Source organism: Dysidea avara, chromosome 7 (assembly GCF_963678975.1).
Source record: "Dysidea avara chromosome 7, odDysAvar1.4, whole genome shotgun sequence".
In the NCBI taxonomy this organism is placed as follows: Eukaryota; Metazoa; Porifera; class Demospongiae; order Dictyoceratida; family Dysideidae; genus Dysidea; species Dysidea avara.
The window spans coordinates 35,866,312-35,886,004 of NC_089278.1; the positions used below are offsets into that span (position 1 = coordinate 35,866,312).

Consider the following 19,693-nt stretch of genomic DNA (forward strand, 5'->3'; position numbering starts at 1 on the left):
GCACAGTATCCGGATATTCGTGTTGTCAGAGGTATGGATGCTTCGCTGGACAGTGATGGATACGCCTTGGCTGCACAGACACGAGATGTGCACAAGTTTTATGGAACTGGAAAGAATGCATCACATGTACTGAGAGGAGTCAGTATAGATGTACCGTACGGATCCATGTGAGTCTGACCCACATTTGACAGCTTCACTAGCTCAATAGATGCGCGTGCGCAGGCACCTATACGTATTTAATGTATAGACACCATACGGTAGAATGCAAGCGCTAACTCTTTTGTGAGGCGTATTGCTAGTTCTTCGTGCAATATTCGGTCGTTGGTGCAGACGGCTAGCTCGCCAGTGAACAATACCGCAGGGACAACTATTGCAGCTGCAATAATGTGTCCCTCTATATATGGAGATTATTACAGCTGCCAATGTGCTATCATCAGCTATTTGCTGTGAAAAGATCAAAACAAACAACCTTTATTCCAGCTGCTAACGTTATTAATTTTTATACTGTAGCTGTACAGGACTAGATCTAGCCAGTCAGGCAGTAGATGTCACAAACTCTGCATCTGGGGGCTGCCGCTGATGAATGTTTAGTATTTGATATATTATAACTGGCTTGAAATAGCACACCATCTATAGAAGTAACATACAATCTTCTTTGCAGGTCCCTATATAGTGACTGATAATACATGTGTCAAATTGTAGTAAGTGCAATGTATGTTCCAGTCTTTGAGCCGCAGGCTTGGTCAAAAATATTATATGGTGAAAGTTTTAATCATACTGAATCCTTAAAGCCAAAGTCTCTCTTCAGTTTGTGTACACCGTAAGTAATTATGGAGTCTCAATCCTCAAATCTGGAAGAAGATGCTGACTGTTCACATTAGAGGAACTTAAAGGGTAATGTCACAAAGAGGTTTAATAAGGTTAGAAGGCCTTAGGGACAGCACTATTTCATCACTGATGATGGCTTCTGCTAATGACTGTGGTCTTTTCTTGACGCTTACCAACATCCATTTACATTTCCAGCGCTCGTATTTTTCATCAACAGTGTTACTGTCATCATGATAAAAAACTTACTGCCTCCTTTATTGCCGGATGAATTGGGATTCATTTTAAATGGAAGTAAATGATCTACCAGTGAAGCTTATTGTGTGCTCATCAAACCTGCTTTGCAAGCCTAGACAATTTGCTGAATAGTCATTTACCTTGCCAGTGTTTTTTACGTAAGATCTGCACAGCGCTGAAATAACATTAGTTGTTTACCTTGCAGTTTTATGGAGGCCTCTTTAAAATTCAAAAATGACCTTTGTAATATATATATGTGTGTGTGTGTGTATATCAGTAAGTACGGTAGTTCTTAATAAGTAGGGATCAGTAAGAAATCATACGGCTTCATAAATTTTTGCACTTTAAAAAAACAAAAAAAAACAGATTGCATTAGTACAGCTGTAATGATGCTGTACCTGTAGTGAAAAAACTAGATGTACAATGAATTTTAAAATTATGAAATTTGTCTGCCTGCCTGCCAGAAGACCCGGTAGCACTAGGTGTATGTTTCCAGACATTTCATGCTGCCAAGGTAATGATGGCAGATTCATGAATCTGTTTTCGATTACATTTGTCCACTGCACCATGTCATTTGCTTTTATCATTCATTGGCCTTCTCCTTCTTCCCGAAGGATAATTGATAGTTGCAGTGGGTGTATCTGCACACATGATTTTTGCATAAAACGAGAGTGTACTGGTGTAGTATTCAAAGAATCATTGTCTTAACATTGTATGGTCATTTTAGCTATGCTTTTTACCAATCAAGTTTTTTGTGAGGCAGCTCTGATCATGCCTCTGACAGGAGCAAAGAAAAAACGCTACAACACAAAGTACTATTCTAGTGTTGAAATTCTGATGAAGTCCTTGTAGATTAGGTAATCCTAAGGCTGCAGCACATGTTGCTGCAGACCTTCAGTGCTGGTCACTGTAAAGCAGTAATACAATACAATGAAATGTTGTGATCATGTGATATAGCTAGCAAGCTAGACATAAAAAGTGAACAGACTAGCTATTAAAGACTTGAAAGAAGTAGGGATCAATATAATGCACATGCTATAGAAAGTAAGGAAATGAGCTCAAAAATGTTACAGCTAAAATGAGAATGATACACACAACAAAAAGTAAGGAAACAAGTCCAACAAGATTAAATGGCTACTTAAACTTGCTAAAACGAGGCACATTTTAATGCCTACATTTGGCTAACATCTTGAAATGGGACTAAAGTAGCCAAAAGTAGGCATTAAAATGTGTCTTGTTTTAACAAGTAGCCATTTAATCTTGTTTGACTTGTTTCCTTCCGTTTTGTTGTGTGGATCATTCTCATTTCAGCTGTAACATTTTTTAGCTTGTTACTTTACTTTTTGTAGCATGTGCATATTATACTTCCCTTTTAATTGCTAGTATTACAGTGAAACCTGTCTAATCAGGTCACTGCATAAAGAGGTCACCTGTCTAAACTGGCCCTTATAAAAATTCCCACATGTACCAACTGTGTACAAAGCGACCTGCTTAATACAGACACCTCTGTAATGAGGTCAAAAATTTTTGACCATATGATGACTGGAATAGACAGGTTTCACTGTATTATTAATAATTGATGGTAGGAAAGACGAAAGTCTTATAAAACCAATTTATAACCTATACATAATCAAAAATATATCTAATTTGTTTTTTAAAATGAGTAGGTTAGGGGCAGATACAATTGATCTAATTAAGTTCACTGTGAAAATAACTCTCGTCCGTACCATAATTAGTACTTATACGATACAATAATCTTGACAAACTGAGTCTTCAGTATATGGTAGATCTCACAGGGAGGGTATAAGTTTAGTGGTTCTTCTCTGCCAGCTTGTGAAGATTCATTATGAGATGGGATTCCAAATGGTAGAACAATGATGTGGTCAGTGAAATTTACGTCTCTGTCAAAAGTAACACCCAAAATCTCTTTAACAATCAGAGTGAGCAGTCTTTAAGTATGCATGCTAATGCATTCTTTTTTCCCTCTGCAATCTATATTCTGTAAACTCTTGAGCAATGTCATCATATGCATTCCCTCAAAAGCTGAATCAAAAGTGGATGACACAAAGAAAATTGTTCACACCCATCAAAGTTTCTAACCATCTTGTCATGATCATGCAAACATTTAGAATTGGGCCACAAGTAGCCCTAATCGGTATGCCCTTTCTCAGAGTCAACTTAGTTGTGACAATTTGCGGTGAGTGTTTAAAAATCCCTCTCATTGTGGAAATATCTTAAGGTTATGCTTTTAATTTGCCTCAGTGCCTGTACAGAACAAGAGGTTATGATTACTAAATTTAAAGGATGGCAGGCACAGATACACTAGGAGGGAAATATACTGATATTTAGTTGTACAATATATTTTTAAACCAAATAATTAAGTATTTATTAATACCACATACTGCAACACTGGAAAGTACTGGTTTTCAAACTATTCAACAGAACTCATTAGCAAGAGTGGAGCAAAGAATGTATTATCATGGGACTGCTAGAAAGGTGTTAATGGGAGACCAGTTGAATATGGGAGTGCTATTTGTCACCTGTGTTGATGAAAACGTTTGTTGGCTATTAAATGGCTAACAACTCCAATTTGTTTTCCCTCTTGAAGCCTGCAAAGCCTACAATGAATTGAAGCTATTGGAAGCTTATATGTATTTAATGGGTATTTACAATATTTATAATTAAAATGCCATGGTTAGGCATGGTATGATATTGATCAATACTGCCCACCCTGGCCCTGCACCCTACAATTATAGAAATGATTATAATTTTATTGTGTGCACTGTGGGCATATAGTGTGTGTGTGTTGTGTGTGTGTGTGTGTGTGTGTGTGTGTGTGTGTGTGTGTGTGTGTGTGTGTGTGTGTGTGTTGTAGTGTATGCTATATGTCTGAATGCATGCTTATTTGCATGATGTACATTTATATACTTGTAAGTGTGAACGTATAGTACATGTGTGTGTGTGTGTTTATTCTATTGCAGATATGGCCTCCTCGGTGCTAGTGGATGTGGCAAGACTACATTGTTGCGCTGCATGCTAGGGAGGCTACCCATTCACTCAGGATGCATCACCATCTTGGGAAAGTCTCCTGGAGCCAAAAAGCACAGTATTCCTGGTAAAAATGTGGGCTATATGCCACAGGTAATAATTTACCCATAACACAGGATGCATGTCCCATGTTTGTCATATAGCTGGCTAAATAATCAGATGTGCATTTATATGCTTAAATTTTCAGAGATTTACATATTAATTTAGTTACTAAGCCATTGTGAGATCCGCTTTTGTTGATATTTAAAGCAAAGTAGTATGCCAATAAATTGAATCAAAATGCAGTAGAACTCCTCAGACTACATGTAAAATGGATGGCTCTAGTATACAACGAGTATAATCTCTGGACGCTTTATGACCTGAGTCATATAATACACTGCAATATACATAGAGGAATGGTAATGAATGGAGTCATTCTGTTGGGACCAAAAGTCTATTTCGTAGTTTTTTCAATTGTGTCCTTAATTCAGAGTGTTTCTTAGATAGAAGTTTCACTTGTTTGATAAAGACTTAACATGGCAACTACATTACTACACAATTAGATACTGTTTGTTGTGTGTCATTTAATATAGGAGACAGCTGTGATCAATGAATTCACAATAATGGAATTGTTCTACTACTTTGCTCTACTCTACCACATGAACCTGGCCTATACTCGCAAGCGTATTGAGATGTTGAAGGCATTTCTAGGGCTGCCAAGTCTTACCAGAAAATGTGGCTTATTGAGGTATACTTCTTTGTATGTGTGAGTGTATTATGTGGCTATATGAGACGTTATGGGTGGGACAGAGATGTTGCAAGAGCAATAAAAAAATTTATCAGTTTTTGCAATACTGGGATCAGCTTTGGGAGATTTCAGCTTTGGGAGATTTCAGCTTTGGGAGATTTCAGTATGGTAAATCTAATCCCACCATTTTTTCCACATGATCACTGCATAGCTAATGGATCTTGTATTCTAGTGATGGCCAAAAGAGACGTGTATCATTTGCTCTTGGTCTTCTTCATGAGCCACCGTTGTTAATACTGGATGAACCAACTATTGGACTGGATCCATTACTGAGGGCAAAGTAATATAATGACAATTAGACATTGCCTGTATTAAGATATGTTTTTAAATAGGATTTGGCGTCACTTACTAGAGATTGCCGCATCTGGTGAGACCACCATCATCTTGACCACTCATTATATTGAAGAGGCTAGACAAGCCCATACAGTTGAGTGATACATGACAATGAAATGTGGTATATTACCCTCATTATACAGGTTGGACTCATGAGGACGGGCAGACTCTTGGCCCAATCAAAACCTAATGATCTGATTAGGGCATTTAATGTCACTGTGAGTGCTAATGGACAAAATGTGCCATATTTGTACCTTAATATTATGTGGTGCTTGACCTGTGCTTGTAATCATTGCATACTTCACTGAGATATGTATATATGTCATGTGGAAAAACCTCAAATTTGACAACCCCTCTTCAAAAATGTCTTGTATCAATTGCAGCTTGTTGAGCTCATTCCGAGCAATTTTAAACATCTGCCTATGTAACCCCACACACTTTTGGTTAGCAGGAGCTAAAGAGATGGTATAACTCAGAAGCAAAGCTTTTCTGAGGCAGGTTAACCGGCAAACACATGATGAGTCACATGAAGCTAAAATAGCTGCATGTAAATTAGTGCAGTAATGCTATAGACTTTTACTTTCAACTAGACTGTCACAAAAACCATGTTGTATTATTTTTGTAAGGCATGTCTACCACAAATTCTCTAAATTTATTTTCAACAAAGACTGTTAAATTTTTGTGAATAATTCGGCTTCCCATGCGTTTACAGTATCATGTGACTGTTCTGCATGATAGTCATGTGAGCCAACTTTGAAGTGACTAAATGGTTATCCCAGTACTATTGATGCACATTTGAGAAAAATCACCTCTCAAAGAATGTATAAGTTGTTAGATAGCATTATGATATATTCATGTTGCAATAAGATGTCTAGTTTTACATAACTATAGCAATTATACTGGCAAATTGCACTCACACAACAGCATATGTAATGTCAAGACTGTGGTCACATCTCTGTAATAATTGCTATTGTTGCGTATTTGTTTGAATTTATCACATTTGCTCCATGTAATGTCATAGTTACTGCTCCATGAATATACACAATATTATCATACCAACAGTTAGTCACACAGTGTTCACTAACTATTAAAGGAATGAATTTATTTAGACATTAGAAGACGTATTCCTCAAGTTAGCAGAAGAGGAAGAAATTAGCAGACAGAAGAAGAGAGCCAGCAAATCAGTAGTAGCAACTGTATGTTATACACTTGTATAGTTCCATAAAATACATCTTTATCAGCTGGGAACATGCACCCATTGATACATACATATGTTATAGTGCTTGCTAAGGACAACCGTATAATGCTGATATCACTCTGGGGGATATCATTACATAGCTACAAGACTTGTGACTAAATGTTGTCTGGTTATGTGGCCCCACTATGTAGGGATATGATTTCACAGTATACAATTACAATATATCTACTGATGTATGTGTTGTGTACAGGGATATGCTAGTCCAGAACCTCAAGAACATACACCACTGTTACCAGGAACATTTGACCACATTGATGACCCTTATGATCCTCCGTCAATTCTACAATGTTAGTAACTATTTTAATATATATGTACTGTAGTTAACCTTGACAAAGTATGTATATAAATAAGCACACTTTAATTCACCAAACATCCAGCAGTCAACTACTCCAAATAGTCATTGTAGCTACTGAGCTATCTTCCAAAAGCGTTCAACAACTCCATCTTTTTTTTAATAATCTCACAGTCTTGAGATTTTAGTTGCCACCCTCAACATCCTCGTAATTCAGTGCATGAACCAATGGAAGTATAACTGTGGATGATTCCATCATCATTATCTCTCTAGGGAGCTGTAGGGAGAGCCTGTAGCACAGGAAATCAAGATTTCTAAATATCTAATGAGTTCTAATTTGATTTCTTAGATGGTGTATCAGAGTCCAAGCTCGTAAGCTACCCCTTGGAGAGGTGTGTAACTCCCTCGTACACAACCAGTCACATAGCAACATGTACATATGTGACCGTATCAGCAAAAATCTGCCTATTTTGTACAATTTTTGAATTTCATTTATTGTCTCAGCTTTATCTACATGTCCAAAGAATGGGTTACCAAAGTTTCAGCCTATTATGGTAAGTGGTTCTACAGGTGCTTAAATTTTGCAGCCATAAGTTTTGTTTGCATTGATCTACAGTGGCTTAAAAGTTCACAGTAAATCAACCAAGGTTTAGCCCTGTAGCCACTCGTACATTCAAGAATGAAGGTTTTTAAAATGAAGAAATAATGTATGTTTACATATCTACCACATCATTAACAAACACACATGACACGCATACCATTATTGGGGCTACAGAAATGAAACAAGATATTCAAACTCTCCAAATAAGATGGTGTGTAGGTTGAGACTTGCTTCAGTAGTTCCTACTCAATTAAACTTGCATTTTTTCTTTGTAGGATGAGTAATTTTAGATTTTGTTATTCTCCTGCTTGTACAATTACACACAGCTATAGCTACTGCACAAATGCTACCACTGTTCTGATGGTTGATGTATTTTATTCGTTTATACAGTCCCTAAACTTGGACTACCGGGACTACCTAAGGCATACAACATGTTAGCACTTATGTGGAAACAATTACTCAAGTTTTTCCGTCATCCCATGTGAGTCATACACATCATGTAGATGACACAATTACTAAATATGTATCTCTAGAATGCTGTTTATACTGATAATCAGTCCAATGGTTCAAATGTCTGTGTGCTGTTTTGGTTATGGGAGAGCTCTAGAAGATTTGAAGATCTATGTCACCAACTATGAAACTGATGAAGCCGGTACTTAAAATGATTTTTATAGCTTGTTTGCATGTGTGGTATTGCAATTATGTTTTTCAGTTGATTTCCCCTTTCTACTTGGAGAGAGATTTATTAGTTATATCAGTGAAGACACCCTTGATCTGGTAGTGTGTACATGTCATCATTACTATTATACTGTATGGAGGAAACTTTGGCAAGGGAAAATCTTGGCATTGCCAAAGTTTAACCCACTGATTACTCATAGAGCTTGAGATTAGCATCTTTATAGCTAAAGATTGAGCTTGAATTCGTCAAAGTTTATTTTGCCAAAAGCTTGTTTCACCAAAGTTTCCCTCTATACAGTAGTAAATAGTTGTCAGTACCTTCAATACAGATAATTTGTAACTTATTGGTTGATCATTTACAATAACAATCCCATGCCTATGCAGTCAATGTACTACTTGCAGTTACTTTTCAACATCCATTTTGTCTGGTCAACAATATAAGTTAGAAACCTGCAAGAAGGCTAAAACCTTTTATAGCAGAAAGTCATAAGCTTCGCCCAGGTCTGACTTCACCTTTTGTTGAATCCAAAAAATAATTATAAATTCCAGACCAGGTGTATAGACAACTAGCATATACAGCTTGTTTTGTGACTTTGTCTTCTTCCAGAAATTCACCAATGAATCTGATGAGGGTCTAACAGAAGTCGAAGATGGTAAAGCTTATGGTCATGTAGTGATCCCTCCCAGGTTCACTGAAAACTTTTTAGACTGGTGAGGAATAATGAAGATTTCTGCTAACAAAATATTATATATTGTGAACTTAATGATCATATCCCTGAAAGATGTAAATGCTTTCTCGCTGGGATGATAGACAGTGGGAAGACTTCTATTAAGAATAGTTTTTCAAACAAAAGATTTTGAATTATTTCTACTGGTATCGTCCAACCAGGGTAAAAGCATGATTGTACTGATGGATATATCGTTTATTAGTTTACACAATGATGTTATTTAGAGTCACATACAAAATGACAGAACTACAATTTATATGGTGTCATTTTCCCTCATACACATAGGGGTGTACGAGTGTGTGAGAAAATCATGAACCAGTCAGTTGATGTTAACCTGACTAAAGAGTTTTTAAATTCTGCTACTATTCAAGTAGCATTGGACGTGTCCAGTAAGGAATTTACTATACACACGAGACTGCATTGTAGTATTCAAATATAGACCTTACAACTAACATAGACACTCTGTATTTATGTATTTGAAAACAGTGTAGTAATAGATTACACCTCATTTCTATCCCAGCATAGTACATGTAACTGTACAAATTGATTGCTAAGCTGGCCCAACATGATAAGGCTGGCATGCCAGGCTAGAATACAGTGTGCATGCATTCTGGGAACCTCACCAGAAGTATGTATTAGCTATGTTAACAATGCCTTTGTTGAGCATCAGTCATTTCAGTGCTCTAATAGTATTCTAAATTCAATATGGCTGTGACACTCCGTACTTCTGATAAACCCCATGACAGTTTCACTCATTCTAAAGGTGCTCCCACAGGTGACTACAACGTTATACAACTTGGAGTTCTATACTTTGTTACTACAATTTCTGTACTGCCCAAATAATCAGAAGCTCACTCTATACATGTGTGCTTGTTCTAGTTTAACATGAGCTTTGTAACGTGCAAAACAAGAGCCAACCGGTTTAACCACTTAAGTTGATCACACACGCATCCGCGCGCACACACACACACACACAACACACACACACAACACACACACACACAACACACACACACAACACACACACAACACACACACACACTACATGTACATAATAACTTTATCCTAGTTAAATGTATAATTTTGGGATGTTATATCATTTTGAAATTAATTGGAAGACAATTTAAACTCAAATGAGCAATGTCATTAGCTAGTGTTTGGATTATGCATTATAAGAAATGATCACTATTTTTCGTTATTATGTAGACCAGCAAATCTATCATACCATCAACAGGACTCTCAGTAGTGCATTTCAGGTTGTTAAAATGATGGAATAATAACGCATTAAATGAAACCATACATGCATGCACTAGTACACTTGTATGTACATATATGGTCATACACAACATCTTTGGTTTGCTTGTGTGGTACATTCTATCAAAATACTTTCATTGCAATTCATCAAAATTTCCCTCTCAAATATTACATTTAGTGTATTCTCTGTCAATCAATCAAAGTTTACCTTGCAAATATTTGCACCATAACTAGTACTAGTTCATTCTCTTGTGCACACACTGAAATGTATGTATCACATATGGCCATGCACAATTAACAGTGTTGAGGTTTATGATAAATAAAGTTGTTTATTTTCAAGGCATTACTAAGAGATATTCTAAATGTTACTGGTGCTCCTGACTATTTGGATCATCCACTACTGAATGTGAGCATAATTATATTTTCCTATGTACAACTCTTAGATGTCAATGGCATATATATTACATATTCAATTGTCCTATATACATTTTCAATTAGTTAGGTGGCTTAGCAAAAAAAATGTGGACACAACTGACAAAAGTACCAATTTTTTTCTGTGAGTTCCTTACCACATTAGATTAAAATTTTTGATAGGATCCACCTCAGGCATGCATGCTGGGAAGCCATCCAAGGCTCGGAAATATGCCTTTTTGCAATGTTGGTGTTTTAAATAGTAATTTGAATAACCTAGAGTATTTCAAGTGACATTAAATTATAAGGTATGTCATTAAAGTATAAATTATGCTAAATTAAAATATTTATCAACACATGTCTATGTTTTTGTGTTTCATTCACAATTACTCTATTAGAGCAGTCGGGCAGTCCTGTAGCACAAAGATAAGCACATCTCCACTCTGCGTTTTAAATTCACTTGTACCACAATCACTTAGGGCATGTAATACTCCACCAGACCACCACCACAAGTATCCCTAGGCTGTGCTGTGCTGTGTTGTGTTGTGCAGTGCATATGCGCTCTCCTCAAGCATGTACGTATTTTGACAGATGGAATCTTTAGATTAGCTTGCTCTGAAGTGTACAATTTCCAGCCTAGGGGCCCACATCTAGGAGTGTTTACCCCTCAGAAATTTAACCATGTATTTGCTTATAGTAATAGCTAGTAGAGTACATTTCATCAATTGTTTGCTTATGATACAACAAGCGTACCATAACAGAAAGATAAAAACAGCAAGGAAAAGAACTAAGCTCTTCTGAAAATTAATCAGTGCTGCATGGTCAAAATTATATTTGCAGGACTGATTTATTGAATGTGGGAATTTGAAAGAATAAAACTGCTAGAACAGTCAACATCTATAAAGTTCTGCTGCACAGTAATAAATTAACATGACCAGTGTGCTAGTTGAACTCTTCTTTGCATGTGATTTCAGAACAGCTATCTTACCCAATATTGTATGCATACAATTGTGCCAAACATGTCATAGTTGAAATTCTACACTCTTGATTAACTGATTGATGACATATTGCAATTCTGTGTTCTTTACATCCTAACCTAGCATGTCAAAGCTAATTAATTATGTGTAATCTTTGGTTGCTAAGTTTCACAGTAATGGTGAATGTAAACATGCAATACTAAAAGTTATTTTTCACTGCTACAATTTGATTTTAAAATTGCAACACTCCATCAGATTGCATCATATGTCTGAAACATCTTTATAACTATAGCATTTGATATATATGTACCTGCATGTCCAGTCAAGCTCTGGTAGCAAGGCAATTATATTTACGTGTACGTAGTGTACGTAGTTAGTCATTTATACTCTACCATTGCTTAATGAAAGCTGTTTGGAAAAAATCCATGGTGACTGCATCCCACGGTTATACTGTACTTCAACCACACTTCGCTCTCACAAACCCTATACATTATATCTACTACTACAAATACGCGAGACTTGAATAAAGGAATTTTATCTTACATGGTATACAGCTGTACTGCTGGATTAATGGTATGAAGAACCTTATTGTCGTGGTCGTGCATGTGATTTCAGCATAAACACAAAATCACGCATGTAGCAATAACACTTATTTTCATACTAAATAACAAGAGTTGGTGTAGTATATGCTGGTATGTTATCAAGTTATAGCTACTTCGCAAACAAGCACAAAATGAATTCTGTATAAGATGTGACATCTGAATGACTACAGTATTTATTTATTAAGGCTTTACAGTACAAGTGGTGAAGGTCTGTAGGACACCTGGTCCTACAGCCTAAAGAAAGGAGAAAAAATCCATGACTGGACCTGGGCAGCCTCGAACCTGCAGCCATCCGATTAACACTTGAACAGGCTGTAGGACCAGGTGTCCTACAGACCTTCAGCACTTGTGCTGTAAAGCTTTAATAAGTAGAAAAATAAAATAAATAAAAAAGTATTATGTAAGAGATATTTCATGTATATATCACAAACTAATTACTGCAAATACTACAGTGAATATTCATTTCCATAGTGAGCAACTATAGAGAAATTTCTCTATACAGTTTGTGGATCATACAAGCTGTATACGGTATAAACTATAGGTGACCGGATTTACGAAAAGATACCTTCCACACATTTAAATACCAGCAAACAAAATGATGTAATACTTGATTCCTTAAACTGATTAACTTGCTCTTAGTACCAGATACTGTAGTTACACCCATGGAAAATTTCAGGCTATTATTATTATATGCCATGATCAAAAAGTTATGAAGCTTCAAAGTTCAAAAAATGGGTCAAACTTTGTGTTTGGAAAAGGTACCTTTTCGCAAATCCGGTCACTGTCAGTATGAATGAAAAAATTACTTGTCAGCATTGAATAAAGCTTGTGAGAGTAATATTACTGTTGATCAGGTCTGCATAATGTTCTCTTGCACGAAATAGAGCAAAACTAGCACTTATATGGCTTGCCGATTTTGAAAATTCTTCAGTTACGTAACTATAAATGCTTTTATGGAAAGGCCCTTTTTAGAATAAGATGGATCCTATCAAAAAATTAAAGTTAAGGTTGTACTACATATGTGGAGAAAGTTTGGTACTTTGTCACTTGTGTCCACATTAGTTTTAAATTTGGCTTTAAGCAACCTAACTAAATGGTCAGTGACTGTTAACAATAGCTAAAATTATTATACCATGATGATCCGTACATCTTCACTTGCAATTGGCATGGCCACTTATAGTGTTACGATGTCACAGGCTGAAAATTGTTAATTTTTTGTACCTTGCTCATGTTTTCAGCTGACCTTGAATTGATAAGTTGAGTAAACTTTTTGGACAAGATTGAAAACATTGTATAAGATGGGGATTAGTATAATAGATGAATTATTACAGAATTTTGAATTCTATAATGTATCTTAAAGGTGTCAAGGTATGTGTTTGGAAGAAAAGACTTGGAATTTGCAGACACAGTCTACACTGCAATGCTTGGAGCGTATGCAAGTTTTACCACTTTTTAAAAATGTTGTGATGTCACCCCTGTCTAGCACAGTATTGTAATTGGTTTGTCTATGACACTAACAGCAACTCAACTAATCGTGGAACGAAAGGATGGAATTACTGAACGTACATGGGCTGCAGGTCTGTTTATATTAATGTTCTACTGTTAACTCTCTTGTAATAAATTGTACATAGCTGTTTTAATTGTCATAACCATTTCTTATTTTTTCTGTTCAGGGGTTAATGCTACAGAGATGGTGCTCTCTCAGATGTTGGCATTTCTGCTTTTATTACTGTCTCAGATTACCCCACTGTTTTTTCTGATCACATATGCATTTGATGTAAGTTACATAGTAGTTGGTAGTATAGTAGCTGACAGTATTTGTTATCCATATGTGCAGTGACAGAACTATATAGGTGGGTTCCTGAGAGCCCTAGTTAGCTCAGTATCTGTGTATGGTTACTGTGCTGACCTGACCATTTGTCATAGCAAAAAACCCTACACTATATTTCAGCAATATACATGTTTTATAATAACTCTATAAACCCTCAGCAAGCTGCAATGCTGTGCTTTACCTCCCATTTCATTCAAAACAATTGAGACACTCTAATAGAGCAGTCAGATAACTTAATGGACTATAGGACAACCATTCCCCTACACAGTTAGTTTCACTTACTGGGTTACTAAAATCAGTGGTCAATCTCTGAACTTTTAAATTTTCTGGGGACATGTCCTCATTTTTATTCCTAAGCTATATATTGCAATACTGAATTTTCAGAAATTCTCTTTAAGAAATCCAAGATCTGCTGCTGATACAATATACTTTATTTATAAGTAGAGACAATTTTCTTGGGTCTTGGGGCAATATTTTGCTGTTTTGCTCAAATTCTATCCTTTATGTGTTGACTGCTTTAATTTCATGAAGCCGGCTATATAACCTTCAAAATTCTATTCAATACTTCTAGTCATATGGTAAAGTAGTGTATAGTAGGGACCACAAAGGAGTAGGCATGGCCCACAAAATAGCATCACCCAAAAACCAGCCTCAATTTTCCCTGACAACAATGAGGCAGTATTAGTTAGGTAAAACTAAGAAACAAACAAACTTTCAGATCGACCTGAAATGCTTTCAACAAGTTGCTACGGAATTTAAAAAAAAAATTATTTAATGAAATTTTCTACTGACTGACTGATGCCTTCAGACAAGCGTAACTCAATAACGGCTAAGGCTACAGGCTTGATTTTTTCACTGTTTGATGTTGCTTCAGCCTTAGAGGTACGTTTTGGCATACCGCAGTACATACAATGCATTCTTCATGGATTTACCACTGTCCTCCTTTGTGTCCCATTCATCTTTGCTGATAGCGAAAAGTGTCGGTTTGGTGGTAGCACATGATGGCTTCCCTTCGTAACAGACATCATCCATATTTTTCATAGTGGCTATTTTGACTGCAGTGGTACTTTTCAAACAGTTCTTGATCCATACTGCTGTGTAACGGGTTGAACATAGCTGACAATGAAGCGTAATAGGTACTTCACTTTTCAGACGATAATTTATATAACTGGGCTGCATGGCCCTTTTCTTTCTTTCTGTATGTGGGGATTGCAGAGGTGCTTTTGAACAGTTCTTGATTCAAAGTGTTGTGCAACAGGTTTAATGGAGCATAATGGATACTTTACTTTTCAGACAATAATTGATATAGCTGGGGTGCGTGGCGCCATTTCAGAGGCAGTATGTGTGGGTTTACCAGTCATAATAATTAAAGTTAACAAATACACACAAAATTTGGAATTTTCAACTAGTAGCACATCGATAAAAAGTACTGAAACAAGTTGGAGTAGTCCATGAAATTAAGAAGTGTTATATCCCTATTGTGCTCAAGATACCAAAACAGAAATGCACAGTAGGGATATAACACTTCTTATTGTTTTAATGTGATTTAATATATCATGGACTAATTATTTTATGACTTAACATTACTACCAAGTTAATAAGATTTGTTCTCACATCTAGTATTAAATCTTTGCAACTTTTATCCCAAGTAAATGTGAAGTGAACCCTCAACTGTTTTCATAGATAGTTATGCTAATTGTTAAGTTTTGGTGTTCTGTACTCTCTGCTTTAGCTTCCAAGAGAAGGTAATCTGTTCATTGCATATCTACTGATACTTTGTGAAGGAATGGTAGGAATTGCATTTGGTGAGTATTCTTTTATGTGTTTGTGTAGTGCGTGTGCGTGTGTGTGTGTGTGTGTATGAGTAAACATAGCCAAGTGGTTAGGGCATCAGCCTGGTAATCGAAAGGTCCCAGGTTTGATTCCTGGTTGCACCACTTTGGTGTTGTTGTTGTTTCCTTGAGCAAGAAACTTTACTCATATTGCTCCAGTCTACCCAGCTGTTTAAATGGGGACCTGGTGGCTTGGTGTCAACTGGGGAAGCAGCCCACCCAGCTGTATTGGGGAAGCAAATGCCCTTGTTTCGCTTAGTGGTGTTGAGGTTGTTGTGGAACTTTAGGTTCCGCAACCTCTCTCCATTAAACCTGGACAGTCCTCCTGCAGGTTACTAGCCCTGCCCCAGGAGGATTTTCCTGCATAAGGCTCAAGTGCCAGAGTGGTGCACAGGCATCCCAGTGCTGGTTCACTGGGCGGCAATAGCTATGTTTCGCATGGCTGCCGGAGGCTTTGTCTGTGCGTGCGTGCATGTGGGGTGTGCTAAACAGGAGATGTGCTAAACAGGAGATGTGCTTCTCATACCACTTTTTTAATGTAGTGTGATTAATTATAAAATGGCCTTTTTCATTTCCGTAATTGAGGCACATGTTTAATTACCAGTGATGGACCAAAGTGGGTTTCTGTGGTTTTAACAGAAACACCCTTTTGAATTTAGTCTAACTTGCTATATACCATTGTGTTTCAGTAGCATGTAATTGCACTGAACTAATATCCATTATAGCCACTAAACCCTCAGCATCACTTTACTTTTCACATCCCACTGAATTAAAAACGATCGAGATACTCTAATAGAGCAATCAAAGCTACGGCTTAGTCACCACATTTGCCCTGTCCTACAGACTTTCAGCACTTGTGCTGTGAAGCCTTAATAAATACAAATAAATAAATAAATAAATAAATTACAGTCACAGACAGCTATTGATATTAGGGGAAAAGTAAACTAACAAATGTACAAGGAAAATTAGAAATTTTACATTTGAGTCAACCGTTAATTACCGAAGCATAAAGTGGCCATTCCATTTCCACCCTCTACAATTTACAGTATGAGAAGCACCTGTACAATCAGTCCATAGAAATTAAAGTTCTGAAACCATGACGTGTTACCACCAATCAACACTTACACATAGTGGAGAAAGAAATAGCTCACAAAAGAGGACAAAACATGATGCATGCATTGTAGCAGCTGTGGGTTGCTGAAAAAAAATGTCTCGGGCCTACGCAAGTCAAACAACAGAAAATTCAGGTAAATATAAAAAGATATTCATGCTCCATGATCTCTACTAACATACTGTATGATAGCTTGTAAAGTAGGTTGTTCACATGTTAAAAATCAAATGCTATAATAACACCTATGAATAGAGGTGCTATTTTTGACTGGAGCAGTCAAATTTTAGCACTTTAAGGTATTACCATTATCGGCACTTCATTTTTTTAACAGTGCAGTGTCCCCTGGCCCTAAGTTCAGTGGTTTTTGTGTAGTGTGTGATGAAACTTTTACTCTTTTACAATTGTTTGGTTAGGTTTGATGCTATCAGCATTTCTGGATTCTGAGGTATTTGCTCTTCAAGTTGCTTTTGGCATCTACATCCCAGTTGTGATTGTTGGTGGTACGTATGTATGTGGTATGTGTAAGTTGTAATTTTCAGCCATGTGATAGTTTTCTTTTTTTGTTATGCATGAACATTGGCTAGGTCAAGTTTTATTGATAGATGTGTGCATGATAGCATCAAGAGTTCATAATATTTTGTTTGGGGACAGATATTATGAACTCTTGATAATTACCAAGACATTGAGTGGGAATATTAGAATACTTTAACAAAGCAGTTACAGCCGTCCTGTGGCTTAAATAGGTTGTTAAAAATTGTCAACTCAAGAAACAACACTGAATTTGAATCTCATTAACAAGAGGTACTCGTGCACCAATAATCGGATCAGCTATTGGTTATTGGCTATATCAGCCTTGTTTTATTTCTGCATACTTCAACTTTTGGAGATGCAGTTTATTAGAATCTTAATGTGAGTCATGTGACATACAACATTACGTATGTGTAGCAACCACGGAAAGAGCCTTGTAGCGAACTTCGGCATCCAGGTAAGAAATAGTACTGTGAAATACCTTGTGTATGTGTTATGAGCTATTATGGCCAGTTAAGTCCCAAGTTCAGGCAGATTCTTAATCGGTATGATATTTAGCAAATTTGGGTAAGGGTAGACTGGCACACTTTAGAGGTTTGTGACTATTTCCAATATGGAGTATATTCCACGCTGTTGATAAGATTTTCTAACTGATCAGTGGGACTAAGCTAAAACTACAAAAGTAGTTTTTATTAGGCTGATATTTATTAAGGCTTTACAGTCCTACAGCCTGTTTGACTTTTAGCTGATATTCTGATAACCGATATAAAATAATATTATCAAGCCAATAAACAAAGCTGATTGGATATGGTAGCATAGACCTTTCCTCTAACAAGTTGCATTCTAAATTCAGTTATAAAGTGACAGTGTGGGACAGTTGGCATAACAAACAGGATATTACTAGAGCATGAGTGCCAATAAATGTACATCTGTCTGTATCTGCTGCTTGTTACAGATCTGACGGCCGCAGTGTAATTTTTAATTCATAAAAAGTTTTTGATGTGCTTACACATAAGGTCCTGAACTAGAAGCATTTCACTGTTTTATCATGTACAGAAATCTTACACCATATTGCACAACGGCGGCTTCCTTTGATCTGCCCATGCAAAGTGTTGCATATATTAATGCCATATTGATTAGAGTTACAGTACCTTCTTTGCTGGTGTAGTAACTTCAAACTAATTTCTCTACAGGTGTCCTGTGGCCAATACAGAGCATTCCAAGGTGGATGCAGTACGTCAGTAAAGTGTTTCCTGTTGCTGTGCCAACTGAAGCAATTAGTTCGATACTTCTGAGAGGTAAGAGCATGTTGATTATTCCTGCAACCTTGAATGTATTCTTTTAATTAACTCTTTGGGACTATTTATATCACCAATAAAATTAATGTATACACTGTATGTTTAATGCATCACATTTCTGACTCAAGTTTGGGTATCTTCATCCTTTACATGATCAGAGCACCATTCCTGTTTGAGTTACTAGTTAATTCTAAATGTTTTTAGAGTTAAATATGTACATACCAGTGAACAGCTAATAAAACGTTTTTAACACAGTTTAGTTCTTCACAAACTGCAAGTGGACCCAATAGTTGGTTTCAGAAGCTCTATAGTCATGTATTAATTACCCAATGCACTTTATACCAGCTGTGATTTGTTACTTTGTAGGCTGGGGACTACATAATGATGATGTCTGGCTGGGGTTTATCATATCCTTATCATGGCTGGTCTGTTTGATGATCATGACTTGTGTCGGTATACATCTGAAGAAGTAGCCATCACATAATGTATTGTGTGTATAAATGAGAGAAATAATAGTACGTTAGTATTATATTTACGAAGGAGTTGTAAACTGAGCTATCAGACAGTAACTTTGTGTGTCATTTGGAGTGAGTATGTTGGTAACTTTATGAAACTAATAATTCAGTATTTGGAAGCAATAACAAAAGGGAAATGTGTCCCTGAATCATGTGAGATTGAAGAGCATAATATTAAGCTACTTTTGAATTACTTGCTTATTGGAAATATTTGCCCCAACTTCAGATAATATCATCAGCACTACCAGTTTATAGTAACCTTATTGATAAGGTGGTCTCATCCATTCTCCAAGATGGCACTTATAATCTCTAATTGATAAGCTCTACCCTGGAAGAACGGGTCTGCAAGGATGAGACCATTGACAAGGTATATGGTACTAGAGACCATTTACCTCTAGCCATCTACATGATATTAACTGGGTGAATGATTCACCACTTGCAAGTAGGGTTGCAAAATATCAGTGTGATGTGAATACAAACAATTTTGGGTAATCATCCCTCCTTAAGCATGCATCTTATCATGAACAATATTTTACAACAATGTGTG

The 19,693-nt window shown here is 36.5% G+C and overlaps 1 protein-coding gene across 1 annotated transcript; it reads left to right on the plus strand.

Annotated features, from left to right (window-relative positions):
• The first annotated feature begins 3 nt into the window (after nt 1-3).
• LOC136261293 (ABC transporter G family member 20-like) lies at nt 4-19,256 on the plus strand. Its single transcript, XM_066055268.1, has 22 exons — nt 4-167; nt 4,044-4,203; nt 4,683-4,837; nt 5,070-5,177; nt 5,230-5,323; nt 5,374-5,448; nt 6,340-6,426; nt 6,679-6,775; nt 7,772-7,862; nt 7,915-8,033; nt 8,094-8,158; nt 8,667-8,770; nt 9,073-9,176; nt 9,994-10,043; nt 10,382-10,447; nt 13,392-13,462; nt 13,520-13,608; nt 13,705-13,808; nt 15,595-15,667; nt 17,219-17,305; nt 18,527-18,631; nt 18,998-19,256. The coding sequence occupies exons 1-22, from the start codon at nt 34-36 to the stop codon at nt 19,102-19,104; spliced, it is 2,145 nt and encodes a 714-aa protein (XP_065911340.1). The 5' UTR covers nt 4-33; the 3' UTR covers nt 19,105-19,256.
• Nucleotides 19,257-19,693: the final 437 nt, after the last annotated feature.